The following is a 25,395-nucleotide window of genomic DNA, read 5'->3' on the forward strand; positions in this document are numbered from 1 at the left end:
CGGGCGTGTCTCCTCAGTTCAGGTAGCTAGCAGAGAAGTCAACCCAGGGGAGGTGGGTGGGACGTGAGAATAGCTGCCTGCTGTCCCTGGATAACAACTGTTACGGTAAGTAACATTGCTTTATCCCAGGACAAGCAGGCAGGTATTCTCACTAGTGGGTGACCTCCAAGCTAACCTCAATGGGATGGAGGGAGAGTTGGCAACTTAGGAGAACAAATTTTGTAACACAGTTTGGCCAAACTGCCCATCCCGTCTGGAGAAAGTATCCAGACAATAATGAGAGGTGAATGTATGAACCGAGGACCAAGTGGCAGCCCTACAAATCTCCTCAATCGGTGTCGATCTGAGGAAGGCTACAGAGGCTGCCATTGCTCTGACCCTATGTGCTGTGACCTTACAGGGAAGGGGTAATCCAGCCTGGGCATAGCAGAAAGAGATACAAGCCGCCATCCAGTTGGAGATGGTGCGCTTCGATACAGGTCGTCCCAACTTGTTTGGATCAAAGGAGACGAAAAGTTGAGGAGCAATTCTGTGTGGTTTGGTGCGATCCAAGTAGAAAGCCAAAGTACGTTTACAGTCCAGAGTGTGAAGAGCTGATTCTCCAGGATGAGAATGAGGCTTTGGAAAGAACACTGGAAGCACAATGGATTGGTTGAGGTGAAATTCAGAGACCACTTTAGGCAGGAATTTCGGGTGAGTGCGGAGGACCACCTTGTCATGATGGAATACTGTGAAAGGTGGGTCCGCCACCAAGGCCTGAAGCTCACTGACCCTGCGAGCAGATGTGAGGGCCACCAGAAAAACCACTTTCCAAGTGAGAAACTTTAGTGGAGCCTTGCTCAGAGGCTCAAAAGGAGGTTTCATAAGCTGAGAAAGGACAACATTTAGATCCCAAACCACTGGAGGCGGTTTGAGAGGAGGATTGACATGAAAAAGTCCTTTCATAAATCTGGAAACCACAGGATGAGAAGAGAGAGGTTTCCCTTGTAGAGGCTGATGGAAAGCCGCAATAGCACTCAGGTGGACTCATATAGATGTCGACTTGAGACCAGACTGAGACAGATGTAAAAGATAGTCCAGAACAGAGGATAGGGAGGCTCGCTGAGGCTCCTTAGAATTGGAAATACACCATGAAGAAAATCTAGTCCATTTTTGGGAGTAGCATTGACGAGTAGCAGGCTTCCTGGAAGCCTCCAAGACATCCCTCACCGCCTGGGAAAACTGGTGCGGAGTTACGTTGAGAGGAACCAAGCTGTCAGGTGGAGAGACTGCAGGTTGGGATGAAGCAGAGACCCCTGATGCTGAGTAAGCAGTGAAGGAAACACTGGAAGTAGGTACGGTTCCCTGCTGCTGAGTTGAAGTAGAAGGGAGAACCAAGGTTGCCTGGGCCACCGAGGAGCTATCAGAATCATGGTGGCATGTTCGGACTTCAGTTTGACTAGAGTCTTTTGAATGAGAGGGAATGGCGGAAACGCATACAGAAAGCGATTCCCCCAATCCAGCAGAAAAGCATCTGCTTCGAGGCGATGAGGAGCGTAGATCCTGGAGCAAAACTGAGGCAGCTTGAAATTGTGGGGAGCCGCAAAGAGGTCTATCTGAGGCGTTCCCCACTGAGCAAAGATCTGATGAAGGGGCTTGGAGTGGAGTGTCCATTCGTGAGGCTGGAGTAGACGACTCAGTTTGTCCGCCAAGACATTGTCCCTCCCCTGAATGTAGACAGCTTTGAGGAAGGTGTTGTGGCGAACCGCCCAATCCCAGACTCTGAGAGCTTCCTGGCAGAGGGAGGCCGAGCCCGTGCCCCCCTGCTTGTTGACATAATACATGGCGACCTGATTGTTGGTGCGAATGAGGACCACCATGTCGTGAAGCAGATGTTGAAAAGCTTGAAGAGCATTGAAGATGGCTCTGAGCTCCAGAAGATTGATTTGATGGAGTCGGTCCGCACAGGTCCAGAATCCCTGAGTGCGAAGCCCATCCAGATGCGCTCCCCAGGCATAGGTCGAGGAATCGGTTGTGAGAACCTTCTGGTGGGGAGGAGAATGAAACAGCAAACCTCTGGATAGATTCGAAGAGGTCATCCACCAGAGCAGAGACTGCCGAAGAGCAGGAGTGACTGTGATGTGTCGAGTCAACGGATCCGACACCTGAGTCCACTGAGATGCCAGGGTCCACTGAGGAATTCTGAGGTGGAGTCTGGCAAACGGCGTCACATGAACTGTAGAGGCCATGTGGCCCAGGAGGACCATCATGTGTCTCGCTGAGATGGTCTGGCGAGAAGACACAGACTGGCAGAGATGAAGAAGAGCATCCATGCGCTGAGAAGGAAGGAATGCTCTGAGACGTACGGTATCCAGGACAGCCCCGATGAAGGGAAGAGACTGGGTCGGCTGTAGATGAGACTTGGGAAAGTTGATCTCGAATCCCAAACTCTGCAGGAACAGAATCGTTGACAGGGTCGCTGAGAGGACCCCTGAAGCCGAGGGAGCCTTGATCAGCCAGTCGTCGAGGTAGGGGAATACCTGAAGACCTTGGTTCCGGAGGGCCGCGGCCACCACCACCAGACATTTGGTGAAGACTCTGGGGGACGAAGACAGGCCGAATGGAAGCACTCGATACTGCAGATGGAGATGTCCCACCCGAAATCTGAGGAACTTGCGAGAGGCCGGATGAATGGGAATATGAGTGTAGGCCTCCTTGAGATCCAGAGAGCATAACCAGTCGTTCTGCTCGAGGAGGGGGTAGAGAGAAGCAAGTGTCAGCATGCGAAACCTCGCTTTGACTAGGAATTTGTTGAGGACCCTGAGGTCCAAAATGGGTCGCAGGTCGCCCGTCTTCTTCGGAACAAGGAAGTACCGGGAGTAAAACCCCTGGTTCAGTTGGTCCGTCGGAACCGGCTCCACGGCACGAAGCCGGAGCAAAGCCTGAGCTTCCTGAAGAAGAAGGGCGGTCTGAGTCAAGTTGGAAGGATACTCTCTTGGAGGGTGGTCCGGAGGGACCCGATGGAAATGAAGAGAGTATCCTTCCTTGATGATAGTAAGGACCCAGAGGTCGGTTGTTATGGCCTCCCAGCGACGATAAAAATGATGGAGGCGCCCTCCGATGGGAAAAACAGGGGGAGGAAGAATAAGGTTGGTTATGACCTCGACGAGACAGTCAAAAAGGCTGAGTGGTCTTAGGGACAGCAGGCGACTGGGATTTAGGCTGACCCTTCTGGGGCGGCTGACGCTTCGCCGGTTGCCTCGCAGGTGGAGTTTGCTTCGGCTGATAACGCCTCTGATAAATCAACGGCGGACGAGAAGGTTGAGACTGCTGAGGCTTAGGCTTCGGCCGAAGGATAGATTGGAAGGACTTTTCGTGGTCAGACAACTTCTTCGTGACAGTCTCGATGGATTCGTCAAAAAGATCCGCCCCAGCACACGGATGTTCGCCAGGCGGTCCTGAAGATTCGGGTCCATATCAATGGTCCGCAACCAGGCCAACCGGCGCATCGCCACCGAGCAGGCCGCCGCTCGGGCTGAGAGCTCGAACGCATCATAGGCAGATTGCATTAACTGAAGCCGAAGTTGGGACAGCGAAGCAACCACTTCCTCAAACTCAAACCTAGCCTGGGACTCGATGTATGGTGTGAACTTCCGAAGCACAGGTAGAAAAAATTCCAAGTAGGCTGCAAAGTGGAAATTGTAATTCAGGACTCGAGACGCCATCATCGAATTCTGATAGATGCGTCGACCAAACTTATCCATGGTTCTGCCCTCGCGGCCCGGAGGCACTGAAGCATAGACCTGGCCAGGATGAGACCGCTTGAGTGAGGATTCGACCAGGAGGGACTGGTGAGAAAGCTGAGGACCCTCGAAGCCTTTATGATGCACCGTGCGGTACCGCGCATCCAATTTGCCAGGGACCGCAGGGATAGAGTAAGGAGACTCGAAGCAACGCATGAAGGTCTGGTCGAGGAGCTTGTGCAGGGGAAGCTGCAAGGACTCTGCCGGAGGACGAGGCAAGTGCATGGTATCGAGGTACTCCTTGGAATATCGAGACCCAGCATCGAGAGTAATGTCCATGTCATCTGCCATCTGCCTGAGGAACGATGAAAAGGACAGTTGGTCCGCCGTCGCCGGTCTGCGAGACGAACTAGAAGAAGAAAAGGCTTCAGGCTCCAGAGAGGCCTGCGAGCAACAGGACGAGTAGAAAACCTCGGGGTCCTCGAACTCCGGGCCCGGAGGAGGAGACCCAGTCGAAGCAGCATACCCCAACCGAGGCAATTTCTTCTGAGGCGAGCCGGTCGAGTGCCGAGAGGAAGGCTTCGAAGAATGTCTGGATCGATGCCCCTCTCGATGCCTGGAAGGGGATCGAGCCCGTCTGTGAGAAACTGGGTCAGACGCCTCCAAGGAACAGATCGGACTCGATGCCGTCGATCGCAGAGGCGGAAGAGTCGGCGCCTCTCCTGACGCCGCCCAGGCTTGATAGGGGGTTCGGAAGAACTCGTCCTGCTTCCTGCTATGCCCAGGACTGGGTGGCCCCGAAGGTGGACGCCACACTGAGTCATGGGGCGGAGTAATCGTTCCAAGGGAGGCAGGTCACTAAACGAGGCTTTCCTCGAGGGGATGGGCTCCAAGGGAGGCATATCACTAAGGGAGGCCCTCCTCGAGGGAATCGGTTCCAAAGGAGGCACAGCACTAACGGAGGACCTCCTCGAGGACCCGGATACCGCTCGCCGCTCCTCCTCGCCGAGCAACGAGGTCGTGCGGCGAGGAGGAGGAGGAGGGGGCGGTCCGCCCCTCGAAGCCGAAGCTGGGAGGTCACCCTGGATGGTGGCAATCAGTCGAGGCCCCATGGTCTGCATGAGCTCCACGAACTGAGCCTCCAGAAGGGACCGCAACGAAGCCGATATGGAGGGATCCGCACCAAAAGGGGGCCCTTCCGCACGGACTCCGCGCTCCTTCGGTGCTGCGTGCTTCTGCTTGCCAGTCTTCGGCACCTTGAGCACCATCGGTGGAACTGTAGGGGTCGATACCTGCTCCGAGGAGACGGAGGAAGGCACCGGCGCCGAAGCCGGGGCCGAAACCGGTGTGAACGATGCCGGTTTCAGGAGGCCCGAAGCAGCCGGGGAGGCAGAGGGCTTCGCTGAAGGAGTCGAAGCACCCGTCGATGTCGATGTCGAAGCTGCAGGATCCGATGAAGCTTCCATCTTGAACATGGACTCCCACAGTAGACAGCGGCGCTTAAACGCTCTCGCCGTCAGAGTGGAGCAAGGCCGGCACGATTTCGGGAAGTGATCCGGTCCCAGACACTGTAAGCAGCTTCGATGAGGGTCCGTGAGCGAAATCGCGCGCTGGCACTTGCTACACTTTTTAAAACCGGTAATCGGCCGGGACATAGGCCAGAAAAGCTCCGCCGCAAGGTCGAAGGCGCGGGGCCCCAGCCACGCGGCCGACCCGGTATCGGAAGGAAAATTTTTTTTTTTTTCGAAAAAAGAAATCAAAGAAAGAAATAAATGCACAGGAGAGCCAAAAGAACTCAACCCGCGGCAAAATAGAAGGCAAAAAAAGAGATTCAATGGGCGCAAATTGAAGATAGACTTCTCAGCTCCGCGGAAGAAAAAGAACTGAGGAGACATGCCCGGACCATCGGGCGGGAAGGCACTGGCGCATGCGCGGTGCGGGCATCTCGAAACTTCTGAGTTTCTTCAAGCAAGACATGCTTGCAAGATGTCCGTATCGGGGCTCTGTCGGATGACATCACCCACTAGTGAGAATACCTGCCTGCTTGTCCTGGGATAAATTATTTTAAACTAGTTTTAAGTTTGTTTGTTTTTTAATAACATTTGTATGTTGCTGCACTGCTGTAAAGAAAAGCAAAGAATTCTTGAATTTTTCTGTTATTTCCTTATCTTTTTTGAACACTCCTTTCAACCTTTGGTTGTCTAGAAGTTCAGCCAACTCCCTCATAGGCTTTTTCTGGTAGATGTTCAGCTAGCGTGGCCAGCATTATTTTTAAAGATTGGATAGCTCCCATTTTGCTGCTGGATTGTTTTGTTGATTTTGGCATTGTTAGATTGTTATTTAAAGTTGCTAAGGGAGTCAGGATGCTTAAACTAATATAAAGGCCCTCAAGTTTATCTTTTATATTTTACAGAATGTTTTATGTTTGTCAATAACCTGCAAAGCAACTACAATTAATCTCTTGCTAAGCTCAGGGTTACTCAATTGTTAATGAAAATCCCTAATTAACTCTGGGAAATAAAAACAAAAAGAAAAAAAATGAAAAGATTCTTAATTAGGGCACCAGCCTGTAAAACAAAGAACACGACAAGGTGGATAGAAGTCAAGGAGAGTGGGAAACAAACAAACATTTTAAACTTAACACTTCTCCCTTCGTATTCACGGTGATAGGGGATTAACAGACCCATGAATACAGAAAAACCATAAATAACTGGGAAGCAGATACATGGAAGGGAGGAGAAAGACCAGAGAATAGAAATAGGAGCTATAGGGTTGAGACAAAAGCCATCACTGTCGAGCGTTGCAGAAAGAAGTTGGCGACGATCCCCTTGAGGCTTGGAACGCATTGAGAGCACGAGGGAAGCCATTACAGCGCTAGAATAAGGCTTGGAAAACAACCTAAAAGAGAAGTAGCGGCCATTGTTCTAGGAGCTGTGACCTTTCTGTTTTGATGCGCATGCTCGAAAGAGGGCAGCCTTCACTCCTCTTTTCCTCGGTAGTCGTGGGAGCCGAATGAAGAATCGGAGAGCGAGGGCAGGGGACCGCCGTGGCTGCCTGTCAACAGCAGCGAGGTTAAAAAGAGGAGCCTAATCCAGAGGGGAAACCGCTCACTTGCCAACGCTGATTTGGCAGACGCAGTCTTGCAGGTACCCGTGAGGACAGCGCAAGGGAGAGAGGCGGAAAAATTGGGTCAGGGCCTGGTTAGCTCAATCCCACTTGCAAAGCTTATACAAACTAAAAACCATGAATAATCGAAACCATGAGTGATGAAACCGCGAATACGGAGGAAGAAGTGTAGCTGCTTTCTTCTAAGAAATTGTTTTCATGATTCACATTGCAATTTCCTGATATTCTGTCTATACCTATGTACAATAAACATACATAATCATTAAAATACATAATATCAAAAGCCAAATATTTGAAATTAGTTTGACACTGACCCTTTCAACTTTTTCCCTCTCTTTTATTTAGTTAATATTGATTAAAACAATATCACAGTTCTCTCTCGCGTTCTCAAAGTTAAGGACCCTTTGGAAAAATCTCCTCTTTGTAGGATAATTTATCCAGCTGTATACACAAAGTGAGTGCTTCTAATTAGGTGCCCTAATGCCATATGATGAAAGCTTATTCTTTAATGCTATCTGAATGCTCAAATTCCATTACAGAATATTAGCAAAACTCATATCTGCATGCCTTACATTTAGACCTCATAACACAAACCCAGCAACCACTCTTCTGCTTCCTTTATGCACTAAACACCATACTTTTTAATGAAAACATCTCATCAGTAGCATTATATTGTAGCCAAGAAATCCTCTGCATTGGACTACATCCAGGTTTTTCATGGATTACTCATAGCCTCCAATATCTTCATCGGATCCCATTGTTTTTCAAATTCTCCATGTAACAAAACTTATATGCAACAAAACTCCACCAGACCCATTGCCAACACCACCAGTGTTTTGATTTCTGCTTCAAGGTAGAGGTCCGAAATATAATATCTTAACAAAAGCTTCTTTCATTCTTCACTGCTTTCAAGCTTTTATTAAGATATTATTTTTTGGACCTCTACCCTGAAGCAGAAATTGAAACACTGGTGGTGTTGGCAGTCGGTCCAGTGGAGCATTTCTGCAAGCTAAGTACTTTAATGTAAGTTTTGTGAAGATATTTGACCTGGATGATATAGTTTCATGGAGAATTTGAAAAACAATGGAATCTGATGAAGATATTACAGGCTATGAGTAATCCATGAAAAAAAACTGGATGTAGTCCAATGCAGAGAATTTCTTAGCTACAATATAATGCTGGGCCAATCATAGCCTTAGATGCCTCCCCAGCGCATCCCAGGATGCACCGGGAAGGGGAGGGCCCACCATTTTGAAGAGGCAGGCCTGCTGGCCGGAGGGAGTAGGCATCCCTCTGGTTGGCTTTCCTGTAGAAAGTTTGGTGTGTGTGTGTGTGGGGGGGGGTTCATTGGGGCACGGCGGCGGCGGGAGGGAGTGGACATCCCTCCTGCCGATTTTTGATTTGGGGTCTTTCTTTTCTTTTAATTTGTGTGTGTGTGTGTGTGTGTTTGTGGGGGGGGGGGGGGGAGTCTGAGCTATTATACATTACTTTCCTGTCAGTGCCTGAGACAATCAGCCCTCAGGCACGGATAGGAAAGAAAGGCTATGACAGCTCAGACCCTGCCGGAATAATCTGTCCGCAAATGTAATACAATGAGGTTAGGGAATCACATGGGAATGATAGAGAATTGCCCGGAATGCTCATTTTAATATTAATTACCTCGTTGTACTACATTTGCATGGAAGAACCAGAGACTGCTAGAAAGCTTGGAAAAGACAGCAATGAGCTGTTTTGATAATGCACAGTAAATCGGTTGGAACAGGTTTAGTGAACATTGTTAGGGGCATGGTAAGTTTTGAGAATCTTCCCCTAAGTGGTCCTTTTAAGCTGCATTAGGCACTAATGCAGCTAAAAATGAAGTACTGTGGGATGCACTCAGGCATTTTATGGAACTTAGAAATGGGCTGAGAGCTAAAAAATGTTTCTATTACTTTTTCAGGGGGCATATCAAGGGCAGAGAGTGGGCATTCATTTGCTAACTACTGTGTAATAACCCCTAAATTCTATAAAGAGCACTAAAAACTGGGTGCACTAATTGGGGTGCGAGCCCAATTTGTGTGCGCAATTTAATTGAATAATGGCTAATTAGCACTTATAACTGGGATCTTGACAAGCAATTATTGGTGCTAGTTGGTTTTAATTAAATTTTACAAGCAGGTCCAAACAGGGGGCACAGAAATGAGAGGGTCGTGGGTTGAGCGTGGGCGTTCCTTGAATTTATGCTGGCAGTTACAGAATAAAGGGGATCTGCATCTATTTTAGGTGCGAGGATTTACACCATGTTTCAGTTTGTCTAAATGGTCACGCTTAAAGTTAGACAGGGTTCCCAGCGCTAAGTGCTTTTCTATAAATGCCACTTAACTTTAAGGGCCGTTTATGGAATAGTGCTGAGCGCTATTTTTTTGGCACTGATTTTTTAGGCACCGTTTATAGAATGCAGTCTTAACTGGTTAAGAACATAAGAACATAAGAAGTTGCCCCCGTTGAGGTAGACCAGAGGTCCATCTCGCCCAGCGGTCCGCTCCCTCGGCGGCCCATCAGGCCCATTGCCTGATCAGTGGTCCCTGGTTATTCCTATACTTGCCTCTCACTCCTATCCCTGTACCTAACTCTACTCTTATCTGTACCCCTCAATCCCTTTGTCCTCTAGAAACATATCTAAACCTTCTTTGAAGCCCTGCAATGTGCTCCAGCCTATCACAGCCTCCGGAAGCGCGTTCCATGTATCCACCACTCTCTGAGTGAAAAAGAACTTCCTGGCGTTTGTTCTAAACCTGTCCCCTTTCAACTTCTCCAAGTGCCCCCTTGTACTTGTGGTTCCCCATAATTTGAAAAATCTGTCCCTGTCTACGTTTTCTATGCCCTTCATAATCTTGAAGGTTTCTATCATGTCTCCTCTAAGTCTCCGCTTCTCCAGGGAGAACAGCCCCAGCTCTTTCAGCCTGTCAGTATATGAGAGGTTTTCCATACCTTTTATTAGCTTTGTTGCTCTTCTCTGGACTCCCTGGTTAGCGCATGGGTACCACACGAGCCCTTAACGTGTGGCGGTAAGTGCTCACATGGTCTTAGCATGCAGGAAAAACTCACACAAGGGCGCAATAAGGTAATTTTTTTTTTTTTAACCAATGTTTTATAAAAGGACTCCTAAAATGTCTTAAGAATGAGAATATGTGAAAAGCATGATTTTCTAATTTAACAGAAAACTTTCCTGGTAACGAATGCATTACCAAATAATTATTTTATATAGACTCTTTAGAAAATCCTTTACCTATACCTAGCTGGAGATGACACTACAGGATCATGTGTATCCACGACTGATTCTGCAATGGGTCCAGGAGCTTGAGGGCTGAAGGTGGCAGAATGATTTACAGTTGGAATTGCTCTTCTCACCAGCCTTCCCCAAGTGGCAATATTAATATTCATCTGAGGAGCTCGAAGAAATGTTTTGCCTGTGGGTACAGTAAATAAGGAAAATAGAGTAGAAGTAATTTCTTGTAAAAAATTAATATTCATCAGTTTATAATTTATTAAGAACAAATGAAATTTACCACATTGCTTACTTTTTTTGAACTACCCAAGTATGCTATACATATTTTAAATATAGCTCACAAACAAAACGGAAATCTATTCTTTAAGCTGATACAGCAAACAATGCGATTTATTAATAATGCTCCAGGTTAATGCATTTAATTTAAGAAGTACTATTAAACTTTATTTTCACAATCTCAAATGTTACCTTGCTGCTTTGAAAATATTTTCTTTTGCCTTTGAAGTTTTGGTCTTCTTTCAATAACAGGGTTAAAAAATGTTACCTGTAGTAAAAAAAAAAACCAAACAACAACCCAAAAAGAAAACATTAAAACAACTTGCAAACATTAACAATAAAGGCTCAGCAGAGATTCATAAAAGTTCGTGCTCCTCCCCCTCACTGTCTTCCAACCTTTGTCCCACCCCCTTCTTCCCTCCCTCCCCCAAAGCCGACCCGCACCGAAGCATGCCTGCCCTCAAGCTGTCCTGCCAATTCCTTTTCTCCCCGGTCTGTCGTTGCCCCCGCCACCCTCCAGCTCCATTTAATTATCCCCTGCCGCAGCCAACGCAACTCTGGGAAGGGCCAGGCGCTTGCAGCGATTGCATGCCACTAGTCCACAAGCCTTCCCCCGACATCAATTCTGACATGAAAGAGAAGGTCCGGGTCAGCCAAAAAGCAAATTGACGTTGGGGGGAAGGCTTGTGGATTGGTGGCGTGCAATCGCTGCACGCGCCTGGCTCTTCCCTGCCTGGAGTTGCGGCAGCGGCGGGGGATAATTAAATGGAGCGGGTGGGTGGTGGTGGCAGGGAGGAATCGACGGTCAGCCCGCGTACCCCCAACAGGCAGCCTGCATATCAAGTTTCTTTATTTTTGATATACCGTTTATCATACAGGTATCTAAACGGCTAAAAATAAAAATAAAAGCATGTCTATGTTAAAAGAAGGGAAGGACTTACGAATTGACGTACATCGAGATGGAAAATAAAAATAAAGGGAGGAAAGGTGAAAAGGGAAGTACATTTAGGTAGGGGGTGCCACTTCAAAAGTGTTTTGATTGTCCAAAAAAAGTTCTGCAAAGGAGGAACAATTGTCATTGAAGTTGAGTTTACAGGGTGTAGGCATCTTTAAACAGGAAGGTTTTGAGTTTGATTTTAAATTTATCTAAAGAGTTTTCTAATCGGAGGTCAGCAGGAAGGGCATTCCACAGGGTGGGGGCAGTAACAGAGAAGATGGATTTGCAAGTAGTGTCATAGAAAAGTTCTCTTATCGAAGGGATGGTGAATAGGTTTTGATTACTAGATCGAAGAGTCCTACAAGATATACATGGAATTAGAAGTAGAGAATGACACAGTGAGTGATCCCCATGGGGAGCCGTGGTCTGCTGCGGTTTGCCTGCGGGCTATGGAGACTTTCCAGCCGAATCGCCGCAGACACGGGAACAAAACTTTTCACCGCCCGCAAGAACAGTGAAAAGATTTGTCCCCGCAGGCAAATTTACCCCCTTCATTGTGACCCGCGAAACCGCGATTTACCGTGCCTGATCCTTTGTTTCCTCCGGCGGGCATGCTGTCTCCTCCATTCCAGCTCTCCATCGCCGTGTTGCCGCATTGACTCCACCCCCTTTTAATGTGCTGGCTCCTGATTAGTCACCTCTTCCTGCTCAAGCAGTGAGGGGACCAATCGCTACTGCCACACATGATTTGAAAACCCCATTTAATGGGTTATAGTGGCGCAGCAGTAGCGATTGGGATTTTGGAAAGGAGCTGCTTGGACTGGAGTCGCTGGAGTCGCTGCTGCCTGCTTGGACTGGAGTCGCTGCTGCCTGCTTGGACCGGAGTCACCGCGGACTTGGAGCTGAAACTTCGTTTTAGAACTCGTTGTAAGAGATAAGGTCCTTCTGCTTGCCTGCCCAGGGTTCCCGAGGGGAGGGGGGGGGGTTCGGTTGAGCTGCTCTTGCAGCACGGAGCTGTTTTTTTTAATCTGCTAGTTTAAATCTGCTACTTTAAATTTGCTAGCTTTTTTTTTTTTAATCTGCTAGTTATTGAACACGTGCTGCAAGACTGGAGGAATTCAATCCAGGACCAGCACGTGTTCAGTAGCCCATGGAAATGGCCCACACTTTCCTTCTGTTTGCCTGCCCAGGGTTCCCGAGGGGGGGGGGGGCAGGGAGGGGTCCGGTTGAGCTGCTCTTGCAGCACGGAGCTGGTTCTTTTTTTTTTTTTTTTTTTATTTGCTAGTTTAAATCTGCTAGTACAGGTTGTGTTTTGTTTTTGTATAGTTAAGTAAGTTGTAAAGTTGTAAAGAATGTTTCCTTTATATGTTAATAAAGATAAGTATATAAAATCATACCTGTCTGAGGCTTTTATGGATGCGGTGGTGAATGGGATGGCAGTGGCGGTGACGGGGCGGTGAAAGGGGTGGCGGTGAAGGGAACGGCGGTGACGGGGCGGTGCAGAGGATGGTGGGCCGGGGGCGGTGCAGTAACGGGGAAAGATTTTTTCCCCGTGTCATTCTCTAATTAGAAGTTTATCAATGAAAGCTGGTTGGTGGGAGTGTTTTGTTTTGAAAGCAAGAAGTAGTATTTTATAGGAGAGGCGATGTGTGATGGGCAGCCAGTGTGCTTTGCGGAGGAGAGGAGTGATGTGATCAAATTTTTTTGCATGGTAGATTAATTTCACTGCAATGTTTTATATTAATTGGACACAACGAATTTCTTTCTGGATTATGCCTTGGTAGAGAGCATTACCTGGTTTTTTTTTTTTAATCCAATATTCAGCCCTGCTCCCAAATTCTTTAATTGTTGATTCATTGTAAGGCAAAATATTGGCTGGGCCATAGTCTGCTGGCCCATTCTACTGCTTATGCCTCCAAACATACTTATGCAGTACAAATGATGCAAAGGACGTGATTTTTTCACACATATTCCAAATAGGAGAAAATGCTTCAATATATAAGACCTTATGAAGTGTTCTAATTCAGCTACTTTTGTTAACTCCTCGAATCCCAACACCACCAGATCTACTCAAAAATTCAAACTATCCTTCCCCTCTTTAAAAGGCATATCCTATGCAGGAAAATTTTCTTCAGGATCACCGAACTCTGGAACAGCTTTACTATCCCGCTTCGGAGTCTGACCTCCCTCCAACTCTTCCGAAAACATTTAAAAACGTGGCTTTTCTCTAAAATGTAACGACCTCTCCCTCTTCGATATACTAAGTCTCTCTAAACTTCTCTGTACCAAGTTCTTCTACTTTTCTTTGGAGTTCCTTTCTATATCAATTCCTGTAAACCGTGCCGAGCTCTACTTCTGTGGAGATGATGCGGTATACAAACTTAAGGTTTAGTTTAGTTTAATAGTTCCTTACCTCTGCAAACAAGGTACCCTGCGGTTCAAGATAAAGGCACATCCCATGCCGCTGGTTGTCCAGAAAGTCTTCCAACCTTAAAAACTTTACAGCACACAAAGACCTCCAATCACGCCAGTAAACTGAAATTTCTAATTCTCGAGACTAAGAAAAGAAAGGTAAATGATTAAGTTTTGAGTTGTTCGTTTAGTTTATATGTTAAAAAACATTAGGGGCTCCTTTTACTAAGGGCTTTAACGCGCAGAATAGCGCGTGCTACATGGCCACGTGCGTTAGACCTTAAAGCCAGCATTGAGCTGGCGTTAGTTCTAGAAGCGTAGTGCACGGTAATTTCCTGTGTGCGCTAAAAACGCTAGCGCACCTTAGTAAAAGGAGCCCTAGGTGAATAGTTTATACGAGAGTAAATCAAAAAGTAAAAGCAAAATACATTTAACAGTTTTAATAGAAGTACCTGTGAGCCACTGAACATATCACTTTTCCACACAAGACGACACATTTGTTGTATTGTTTAACTAGGTTTTGCATTCCTGCAGAGAAGAAGTTTTTCGGCTAATCCTGAAGCCCGTTAAGCACCGCTTCCTTTACTTCATCATGCTTTGTCTTTTGCTCTCTGGGTCACAGTGAGGCACCCATGTCCCTTGATCAGTGACTATTCTCTCCAGAATACTTGGATCTTCTTCATACTGTCTCAGGAACTGGGTCATACCCTCCACACACTGTTGCTTGTGCAGATCAGTAAGCTGTTTGGGAACCCATCGTATGTAGACTTCCTGTATCCCAAGTCATCAAGCATTATGGCACATGCAGATCCATAGCTGATATCCAAATTTGCAGCCAATTGAGACACCGTTATCCATTGGTCTTCTCTAATCAAGGCACCTGCCCTGTCAATCTGCTCTTGTGTGCATGATGTTGATGGTTGACAAGAACAACCTTCATTGGTTACATTTTTCGTCTCGCTTTAAACCTTTTTACCTTCTCATAAACCTTTTTTTGATTCATGATGCTATGTCCATACTAAGCCAATATCTGACGATGAATTTCCACAGGTTTCACTCTTGCCCAAAGAAAGTGCACAACTGCATGATGTTTTTCTTTTTTTTTATTTTTTAATTCTTTATTCCTTTTTAATCATTCAACAAGTGTACAAAAAAATCATACATAGTCTCTGAAACAACACTTGATAAATCCATCAAGACAATAACAATTGTATATATATATATATATATATATATATATATATATATATATATATATAAACCCATAACCCACCCTCCCAACACTATTTTTCTTAATTCATTTTACCCTCTCATAAAGTGTACAAGAATTATAAGAAACAACACTTAGTTAAACACTTGAAAAACTTATCATTATCCTCTATTAACTTAAAAGAAATCCTTACCCTACCCTCCCTCCATCCCTATTATTAATTTTATTTCAACATTTTATCCAAACAACCCCTCCCCCCTCCCTTCCTTACATGGTGTATCTTCAAAAGAAAAATGGTATCTATTCATTACAAAACAATGTTAATGGCTCCCATATTTTAATAAAACTTTTATAATTTCCATTTTGTACCGCTATTGAACGTTCATTTTATATAAATGACATAGCGAATTCCACCAAAAATTAAAGTTAAGTCTGCTATGATCTTTCCAATTGTTAGTAATATGTTGAATGGCAACTCCTGTCATAATCAATGGTGCAATCTTGCAGTGGAGTGTCCATGTTTCTGACCTCATGGCTGCCACACGACTAAAGGCCGAGCGCTGCACTATGCATGGACAAACTATCCAACAGGCAATGTACAAGTATATATGTTGCATTTTGCTAGCTCTGTTTTGGTTATTGCACAATTTAACAATTGCCTTTAATTTTTGATTTGCCCTCGTATTTTATTTGCTTGATATATACCGTATTGCTTTACCAAAATATAAAAAAAAGCTGTTAACAATAAAAATTTGAAAATTAAAACAAAGAAAAATACTAAAAAACAAAAACTCCCACAATCAAATTAAATCAATACATACATAAAATGAAAAAAAACCTCTCCTCCCCCACTCCTCTCCAGAGGTCCACTGATCATAAACCATAATGAAAAAAATGAATCTGAATTTGGAAACAGAGTAGTTCTGTAATGAAGACCCTAAACAGTAGAAGACACAGTAACACACCACCTCTAAACAAACAGTTGCTAAGGAGGACGTTTCAACAACCCTAGTTCAAGGAGCGCAAACTATGGTTGGGGTATATGACATAATGTCAGCTACATAATGGGAACTTGTAAGCAAGCAGGGTTTTGAATGCTAGTATCTAATGACCTGGCTTGATGAAAATACTGTTTTTTTATTTATAAATAAATAAATAACAATTCAGCTTAGAATGACAACAAGTATGATGAAAGTGTTAGCAATAAGAATGGAGGAAGTTAAAATGATCTTGCATTCCACTGGATATCACAACACAAACTTCCCATTTTATTCCAGTAGAATCTCTACATAATGTTTTGCCCTTAAATAATTGGTAGAACCAAATTTAATAACAATGGACTTAGACATATGTGGAAAACATAGACACCCAAAATAATTCAATACCCAAGGCCCCAGGAGCCAAGACATCATTTCAAACGGTTATTACTACTACTGCTAATCATTTCTATAGCACTACTAGATATACGCAGTCCCTGCACAAAAGAGATTACAATCTAGTCAAGACAGACAAACTGAATAAGAAGTTGCATCAATACATTATGCTCAGGTGGGGAAATTATAGAGAGATTGATAAAATTTGGAATTGAAAACATCTTCAAAGAAGTGGGTTTTGAGTCTGGATTTGAATAGTGCCAGAGATGGAGCCTGTCAGGCCTTAGGCATCTCCCTCTGTATCCAGGATACTGAAGGAGGAGCCTAAGGCCTAGATTGGCTTGAAGAATTGCCTTGACCAATCAGGGCTTTAGACTCCTCCCTCAGTATCCTGGATACAGAGAGAGGTGCTTAAGGCCTGATTGGCTCAGACGCTTAAGGCCCCACCACTTGGGAGGGGCCTTAAGCGTCTGAACCAGTTAGGGCCTTTGGCCCCTCCTCATATATTACATGATGCACCAGGGAGGGGAAGCCCAGTCATTTATGATTGGCAGGTCTGAAGCAGGAGCCTCAGAGTGGGCTTCCTGCTTCCAACTTTTTAAAAAGGTACGGGGGAGGTTTGGGGGGCATCCAGTGGCAGGAGGGAATGGGCATCCCTCCTGCCATTTTTTAGGGGTTCAGGGGAGACGATGGCTTGAGGATGCCTGGCGCAGGGGGGGCATGGCGAGGGAGTGTTCTGTGGGGCAGAAGGGATTGGGCATCCCTCCTGCCATTTTGGGGGGTTTACGGGGGTGGATGGTGGCTCAGGGGTGCCTGGTGCAGGGGGGGGCATGGCGCGGGGGGGAGGTGGGGGTAATAAATTTACAGGACATGAAGTTTCAGGAACTTTCTGTATTCTGGAAGATGAGAATGTTCAGGTAGGCCTTTGTCAAATCTAGCGCAGCCAGAGAATTCCCCCAGTGCCTCCATGTGAAAGTGCGGCACTTTCAACACTGCAGTGACGTGTGAAAGATCTAGAATGGGTCTCCAGTTGTATGAGCCTTTCTTGGGCATGATGTATCTGCCGTGCCCAAATTTTTGGGCAGTTCAAACATATTGCCTGAATATTTAACAGTCTATGAACTGTGGCTGCGACCTTGCTTGTTTTCTGTGGTCGCCCCACCATGGAGACCACAAACCAGTCTATTAGGGACTGGGTGAAATCAAGCTTGTAATTGATATGAATGACCTCCAGCACCTGACAGTCTGACGAGATCTGCGCCCAGGCCTCTGCAAACTCTGAGAGCTGTCCCCCTATCATCAGGTGAAGTGCTTGGGACCTGGCATCATTGTGCTTTCTTGGAGGTTGGAATGGAACAAAAACTAGCTCTGCCTGGGGCCTGAGAATCTCTGTCTGGCTCACTGGAGGATCTGAGAGGAGGCTCCAGACTAAGATCGAATAAGCCGAAACTTTTCCCATGACTGATGATGTCATAGAGAGCAGCTGCTATGTAGTCCAGCTAATAGGAGCTCAGCCAGCTTGAGTCCCCGCCACCTGGTACGACACGTACGTGTCAGAAAAGAAGCTGCTGCAGTTGCTATGATATTCAAGGCTAGCAATCCTGCATATCCTTTAATACCACGCTTCCCTCACTTAGTAGGAATGTGCATTTGGCTACCTGCACTACCAAGGAATTTATCTTAGGCTGAGCGAACATCTGCTGACACTCCCGTGCCACTGGTTACAGCCGAGCTATTTTCTTGGCTATTTTAAAGGACTCATCAAGAGCATCCCAATGCTACCTGAGTAATGTACGGATGTCAGGATACCAAAGAAATGAGGAAGACTTGGCTCTCGGTCCACTCATTATGGAGCACAGAGGACCTGCTGGGAGTCCAAGCTGAACTCCTACAAAGAGCCCGCAATAAGCTCAACCAGAGCTGAGGGTCTGAGTAGCTGGCAGACTTTGACGTCATTCCCTTTATCAAGGGCAACTACTATATCGTATGCACTCGCACTGGCCTGCGATCCTGCATTTCCTGAAAGGGAGGGCTTGCTCTGTGACAGTTGAGGCATACAAATAGACTCTTCATTGTCTGAGACTCCCTCATAAAGGCCCGCTGGATTCTGGCCAGGCTTTGAGACTGAGGTAGATGTGCCTTGGAAATCCAAGCCCCCTCCTGTGCCTCCTGGTGTTCTGCCTGACTTCCTTTGGGGATCTCGTCCTTCTAGATAAGCCCTCCATATCAGATCAACAAATTCTGGAGAAAATGAGCCAGCACTGAGTCTTCTTTAGATGGCTCCAGCTTGCATCTTGTGAGCTCTGCGACCTCCACACTCCTGTGCTTGTAAGGACTGCCAGTCTGGAGCTCTGGAAGGGATTTACTCCCAACTTTGGGATACCTTGACCATTCCTCAGCCCTAGAGAGGAAAGGGAGACCAAGCCAACTATTCCTGCCCCTCTTCACGTGCTGCATGGCATGTGGCACACGTGTGCTGTTTGAGTGCCCATCCATAGCAAACCTGGCATGAATTAGGTATAAAGGAGCCTGAGGACTTCATCCCAGCCAGTTCTGAAGCAAAATTAGGCGTATGTGTCTAAAACTATGTATGTTAAACTGTGAGTCGCTTTGGAGAATAGCAGATTATAAATGTTTTAAATAAATAAATAAATTTGAAGGTTCTGGAGAACTTTGAAAAAAAACGGGAAAGAACAAGAGGGCAGGGTAATAAACATGCAAGTCCAAAAGAAATGGACTAAGAAAAGTTTAAAAATCCTTAGAAGGACAGCTAAGCTTGGAAAGCATCTTTAAAGAGTAACGTCTTAAGAGAAGACTTGAATTTCTCAAGGGTGGTTGTCTCTCATAACGAGTTCGGGGCTGAGTTCCAAAGGGTGGAAGCAACCATCTCTCAAGCAGTTCTTAAACACCTCCTGTCATTTTAACTTCTCCTTCATTTCACCTTGCCTGTGCCTCTGTAACTCCTTAACATTTCCTTTCAACTCCCTATTCCAGCTGCTTCTATTTCCCTTATTACCTTCCTCATAAACTGAGCTGCAGCTGTACAAAGCAGAGACCTGTTGGCAAGCAGGAAGCAAAGGCAGGTTTGATGACAGTGGAAGAATGGGAGATGCCAACTGCAGCTACAAAGGGACAGAGTGCTTGAACACAACATCTTTGTCCTTGCAGCTGTCTTCCCCTCTTTTCTAATCTACTGCTTATGTACAATGTAGCATGTACCATGAGTGAAGAGAAGCACTTCTAACGAAAGGGAGCTTTGGCTTACTTACTCTGCTTTCAATGGGGGATGAGAAAGAGGGCAATAAAGATGATAGATTGGCAGGTACACAGGAAAAGGATTCAAAAATGTTTGTATGATGTCTGCCCTCCTTTCCTGAAAAGGATCATACTCTGTATTTGTACTATCATTGAAAAGGATATTCTTTAGGTTATATCATATGACATAAATAACAACCACAAACTGACTAAGCAAAATTCCCCAAAATCTAAAACAAATTGATTTATAGGGAATGTGGTCTTATAGGGAAGAAAAGAAAAATCACACTTTCAAATGTTTCTCAGAAGGCTATTTAGTAGTGTTATTTATTGTATAAATAACTCCAGATTATCTCAAAACTCTTTGCTATATAGATTTTCATGATGAAGGAAATGGTATATTGTATTGTAGAACATGAAAGGCTAGAAAACTAGGGCCTATTGAAAATACTGCTTAGAGTTTCTGGGTGGGTCTGTAAGTAGGAAACTGGCTGCTTGCCTGTTCAGAAATAGCACTGGCACTATCATGCTGATGTCACTTGTGAACTTAAAAATGTATTGCAGTGCAGAAGAACCTAATGGTTAGTGGAGGGGAATTGGGTTTAATTCCCACTGCTGTTCTTTGGACTCTGGGCAAGTCACTTAACTCTCCAATGCTCCAGGTACAAAATAAGTACATGTAGGGGCCAAGATGGTGTTGAGGATGAACACATGTTCTGAATCAGTGTACTGTATCCTGTAAAACCTACTTGAGCTCCAATGCAATTGACAAGGCTAAGATATCAGGTTTGCTCACCCCTCAAGATGTTGCCACAATTCCTGCTATTGGGGGGAGGGGGCTGGAGTAGCAGCGGACCTCCAGGCTTTGTTTAGCCCAGAGCAGCATTTAGCATCCCTACCTCCTGGAAGTTCAACAACTATGTCACAACAAGCTTGAAAATCATTGTGACGGACAGTCGGGACAAAGGAGAGACCTTTATTTAAAACCTGAAGTTGTTCTGAATTAAGAACAATCCCGGAGATGTTTGTAAAACTTGAGAGCAGGTCTTTAATGTGGTCTTATTTATTAAAATGTACATATGTTATATTTTTTAGTTTATAATTGTCCCCTGAAGAGGGCGACAAAATCACCGAAACTCAGATCCAAGTTGGGACTTTCTTTGTTTTAGTATTTTAAGGATCATAATTGAACCCTATCATTGAACTTTGATTCAAACTATAAATAAAGAATTTGTGACTGCATGGTTGGATTTGATTATCCAGTGCCTCTTTTTTTGTTTGTTTGTGATCTTAAGGAGACCAAAGAGTTTGTAAAGGTGACAGCAAAAGCTAGAAGGATGCTTGGGTGCATAGAGAGAAGTATGACCAGTAGGAAAAATTCTGGAGTGTAGAGAGAAGTATGATCAGTGTACAATTCTGGAGACTGCACCTTCAAAAAGATATAAGAACATAATAAGTGCCACTGCTGGGTCAGACCAGGGGTCCATCGTGCCCAGCAGTCCGCTCGCGCGGCGGCCCAACAGGTCCAGGACCTGTGTATTAGTCCTCTATCTATACCCCTCTATCCCCTTTTCCTTCAGAAAATTGTCCAATCTCTTCTTGAACCTTAATACTGTACTCTGTCGTATCATGCCCTCTGGAAGCTCATTCCAGGTGTCCACCACCCGCTGGGTGAAGAAAAACTTCCTAGCATTGGTTTTGAATCTGTCCCCTTTCAGCTTTTTCGAATGCCCTCTCGTTCTGGTAGTTTTCAAAAGTTCGAAGAATCTGTCCCTCTCCACTTTCTCTATGCCTTTCATGATCTTGTAAGTCTCTATCATATCCCCTCTAATCCTCCTCTTCTCCAGGGAAAAGAGCCCAGTTTCTCCAGTCTCTCAGTGTATGAAAGGTTTTCCATACCTTTTTATCAAACGCGTTGCTTTCCTCTGAACCCTCTTGAGTATCGCCATATCCTTCTTAAGGTATGGCGACCAATATTGGACGCAGTACTCTAGATGCGGACGCACCATCGCCCGATACAACGGCAGGATAACTTCTTTCGTTCTGATTGTAATACCCTTCTTAATTATACCTAGCATTCTAATCGCTCTCTTAGCGGCCGCTGCGTACTATGCCGGCTTCATTGTCTTGTCCACTATTATCCCCTTTCTTGGGTACTTTCAGTCAATAACATCCCTCCCATCGTATAGTGCAGAGGAAGGCTACTAAAATGGTCAGTGGTCTTCGTCATAAGGCATATGAGGAGAGACTTAAAGATCTCAATATATTGTCACAGTCCTATCCCGAGGGTGAAGCTTGTGCCAGAACAGGCTTTTGCTAAACCTGGGTTGGCCATACAGAGAGCCAACCACGGGGATAGGACTGTGACCAAACATAGAGAGAAATCTATGTTGCCCTTGTTTCCTGATGGAACTGATCTCCAGGGAATAGAGGAAGGTGAGGAGAACAGCTTAGAACAGCCCAGGAGGAATTCTCCTCCCTCTGTGAGTTCTCAGCTGAAGGGAATAATTAAAAGCCCCAGGAAAGCTAGGCAAACTGTGCAGGCTGCCCCTCCCCCTCAGAGAGCAGGGCGTGTTCACCTTGACAATTTAGAGGCTGCTCTGAGAAGGAGAAAGGCAGTGTACTCCAAGCCAGCCCAGAGAGAGGTCTCTCCTGATTGTTCTCCTGAGGTCCAGGACGTAGAAATGATTGAAGCAGACACAGACCCTGTGGCCAGCCAGTCAGCAGTGCCAGAACCCATGGACTGTTTAGAGCCTACCGAACTGCCTGAAGATATCTTCATGGAAGAGAGTTAAGTGGCAGGGCTGGGTAGTGTGAAATAGAACAGTATCTCTTTGCTGGGATATGGTTTGGGAGAGGTGTTCTGCTGGGAACTGAAAGGGACTTGTGCTGGCTTGTTCATTTAAAGAAGAAAAAAAGAAGAAAAAAAAAAAAACGTTTTTGTTTTCTGAACTAAAGGTTCTAGGGTTGCATGGACTGTGGCTGTTATAGTGTGCAGGAGGGAAGTAATCTATGGGGAGAATCCACCTTCCATACTGGTTGGGTTTGTGGGGCCATTTCTGTACTACAGAAAGTATAATTGTGGATTCACTTACTCTCCTCCCCCACCAGCTGCGATTGAGCTGGTTGGGACCAAGCCTGCTTACTTCTAAGGCTTGGACACAGCACAGTAGTGCTTGTTAACATTGGCTCTGCTTACTTGACTGACTTTAAAGCAGTAGTACTTTGGAATTGACCCTTTCCTTCTGAAGTCAATAGGATTGCAGAGGGTGTTTATGATACTTTTATATAAATACCTGATGAAGGTGAGAGCTGAGTTCTGACTTTGTTTTTTTACTATCAGCTCTATTTTTGTTTCCTGGACTTATGTTTTGTTTGGGAGTTGAGACTTATTGAAAGTCAACCCTGGGCATCAAATCTCAATAAAGTGATTGGTATTTGAAATGTAAACTGACTCTTTTTGATTTTGTGTTTCATGCCTGAGAGTGAATTTGGACCAGCAGGACTTCCTTCTTTACGGGAAGCACGCGGAAGGAGCGCTATCGTGAGCGGGGATAAGAGCCTAACGGAGTCATAGGAACCGGCCCCGCTACAATATATATACTTTGGAGGAAAGGCGGGAGAGGAGAGATATGATAAAGATGCATATGAGGTGAGTCTATTTCAACTGAATGGCTGCTCCAGAATGAGAGGGCACAGGATGAAGTTAAGAGGTGACAGGATCAGGAATAAGCTAAGGAAATACTTTTTTTTTTAAACAGAAAGGGTGTTAGATGTGTGGAATAGTTTCCCGGTTGAGGTGGACCAGAAAAAGACTGTCTGAATTTAAGAAAGCATGGGCCAGGCACATGGAATCTCTTGGTAGAGGAGATAGTGAATACTGTGGATGGACAGACTGGATGGACCATTTGGTCTTTATCTGCCATCATGTTTCTAAGTTTCTATTTGACTCTTCCTTGAGTTCATGGATCATCTGTTCCTATAAGTTAAACACAGGTATTTCCTGATTCTCTAAATTTGACAGATTTTTTTTAGAGAATTCCCTTGAAGTTTTTACTGGAAGATCTATGTTTCTCAAGCATTTGCCTTGGAGTATAACAGAAATTATGTTTTACGTCTTTACTTCAGTCATGAGAAATTCTTTAGATGTATAATTCGTATATTTCCTGATTTGTCTCAAGTGACACAAAAGTGAAGAAATTAGTTCTTGTCCTTTAGGCAAGAATTCTGGCAATATGTGGTACATATATTCTGAAATTTCCTGCTAAATGTTGCTTATTTTTAAATGATAGAAATTAAATTTTCTTTGATGCAAAACAGTTGCAGAAATTTTTGATGACAAGGGAATTGGAAGGGGTAGTAGTAAATTCCCATAATTGACATATTCTGGCTGTAGACATTTAGGCCCTGATTCTGTATAGGACGCCCAGGAGAGGTGTCCTATACAGAATCGGTCCTACACTAAACCCCGATTCTGTAACCGGCGTCCATGGTACAGACACCAGTTAGAGAATCGGGTTAAATTAGACGCGGCCGCTATACTTATGGCAGCAAGGGATCTCCCTGCTGCAATATGTATAGTGGCCGCCCAATCCTCCTGCCGGAACCTCCCTGGAACCCCCCTCCCCCCCAAACTGGTAATCGCCGGCAGGAGGATGCCCAATCCTCCTGCTGGAAAGCCCGCTGACCCAACGACCCCCCCCCCCCAAAACTAACCTCCCTCCCCCAACTAACCTTTACATGTTGGTCGGCTGGACCATCCAGCCGACAGGCCCGCCTCGTGGAAATTAAATGGGCCCGCCCCTTCCCAGCCCATCCCCGCTAAATCTAAGGCCTGATTGGCCCAGGCTCTAGAAGCCTGGACCAATCAGGCCTTAGGCATAGCGGGTTCGCCCATCCCCAATAATCCTAAGGCCTGATTGGCCCAGCCTAGCCTAGCTCCCGGCGCTAAAAATCGCTAGCACAGTTTAGTAAAAGGAGGCCATTATGTTTTTCTGTTTTCTTATTTCAAATTCATTTTTGCTTAAATGTATATAATTTGTAATTTTAAAAAATTACCTGTATATATGTAAATCAGTTTATCAAGTTCCATTCCAATCCCCAATAGATAAATCTTAGCCCATGAAGCTAGCATCACAAAAATGCTCTATGATAAGGATCAAGTCCGATATTCCAGTTCAATAATTTTTATTAAGTATTTTAAAGGATACAAGAATCATTTAAAGTACATAGAAACAAAATAAAGCTTTCTGTATATAAAATATATAAATCTATGTTTAACTGTATAGGAGCAAAGGCTCCAATTATTAAAAATGTATGTAAGGGATATATAAGATAAAGATGAGAGAGAGCAGTAAAGAAAAAGGAAAGAAAAATGAAAGAGAGAAGAGAGGAGAAGAAAAGGATAACAGGAGTGTCTAAGAAGATGAGCGTACATAGGAGTCTAAGAATGACCATGGAGATTTGTTGTATTTCAAGTTCATGCAGGTTCGGAATGTAACTCTCTTCTCATATGCATAGGATTCAAATCTATGATACATACTCAGAGAGTTCCACCAAAAGGTATAATCTAATAGCGAGTCCGATATTCCATTTAACAAAAATATGATTAATCCAATTTCAGAAAAAAAAAATTCAGAAAAGTTGCAGATAAACTTTATAAAAGAGGTAAAGAGTTTGCTAGAGAAAATCTCCAATGTACAAGACCACAATGTTTTAAATTAACTTACGCACAATCTTCATCAGGGGTCCTATTAGGTAAAAAGAAAAAGGTATCAAAGGGGTAACCTTGGATAAATAGCGATAAAAGTGACACG

General features: G+C 45.1%; 1 protein-coding gene across 8 annotated transcripts in view; it reads right to left on the bottom strand.

Annotated features, from left to right (window-relative positions):
* Window positions 1–25,395, bottom strand: part of PKN2 (protein kinase N2) — a 226,402-nt gene that overhangs the window by 43,598 nt on the left and 157,409 nt on the right. For 7 of the 8 annotated variants that reach the window (XM_033915236.1, XM_033915234.1, XM_033915238.1 and 4 more), the window contains 3 exons: window positions 13,743–13,886; window positions 10,585–10,660; window positions 10,117–10,297 (listed from right to left, as the gene is read on the bottom strand). In XM_033915236.1, coding sequence (XP_033771127.1) covers window positions 10,117–10,297; window positions 10,585–10,660; window positions 13,743–13,886 — 401 coding nt within the window. The remainder of the gene's footprint in view (window positions 1–10,116; window positions 10,298–10,584; window positions 10,661–13,742; window positions 13,887–25,395) is intronic. The other variant, XM_033915237.1, reaches the window with a different exon arrangement.

Source organism: Geotrypetes seraphini, chromosome 12 (genome assembly GCF_902459505.1).
Source record: "Geotrypetes seraphini chromosome 12, aGeoSer1.1, whole genome shotgun sequence".
Classification (NCBI taxonomy): domain Eukaryota; kingdom Metazoa; phylum Chordata; class Amphibia; order Gymnophiona; family Dermophiidae; genus Geotrypetes; species Geotrypetes seraphini.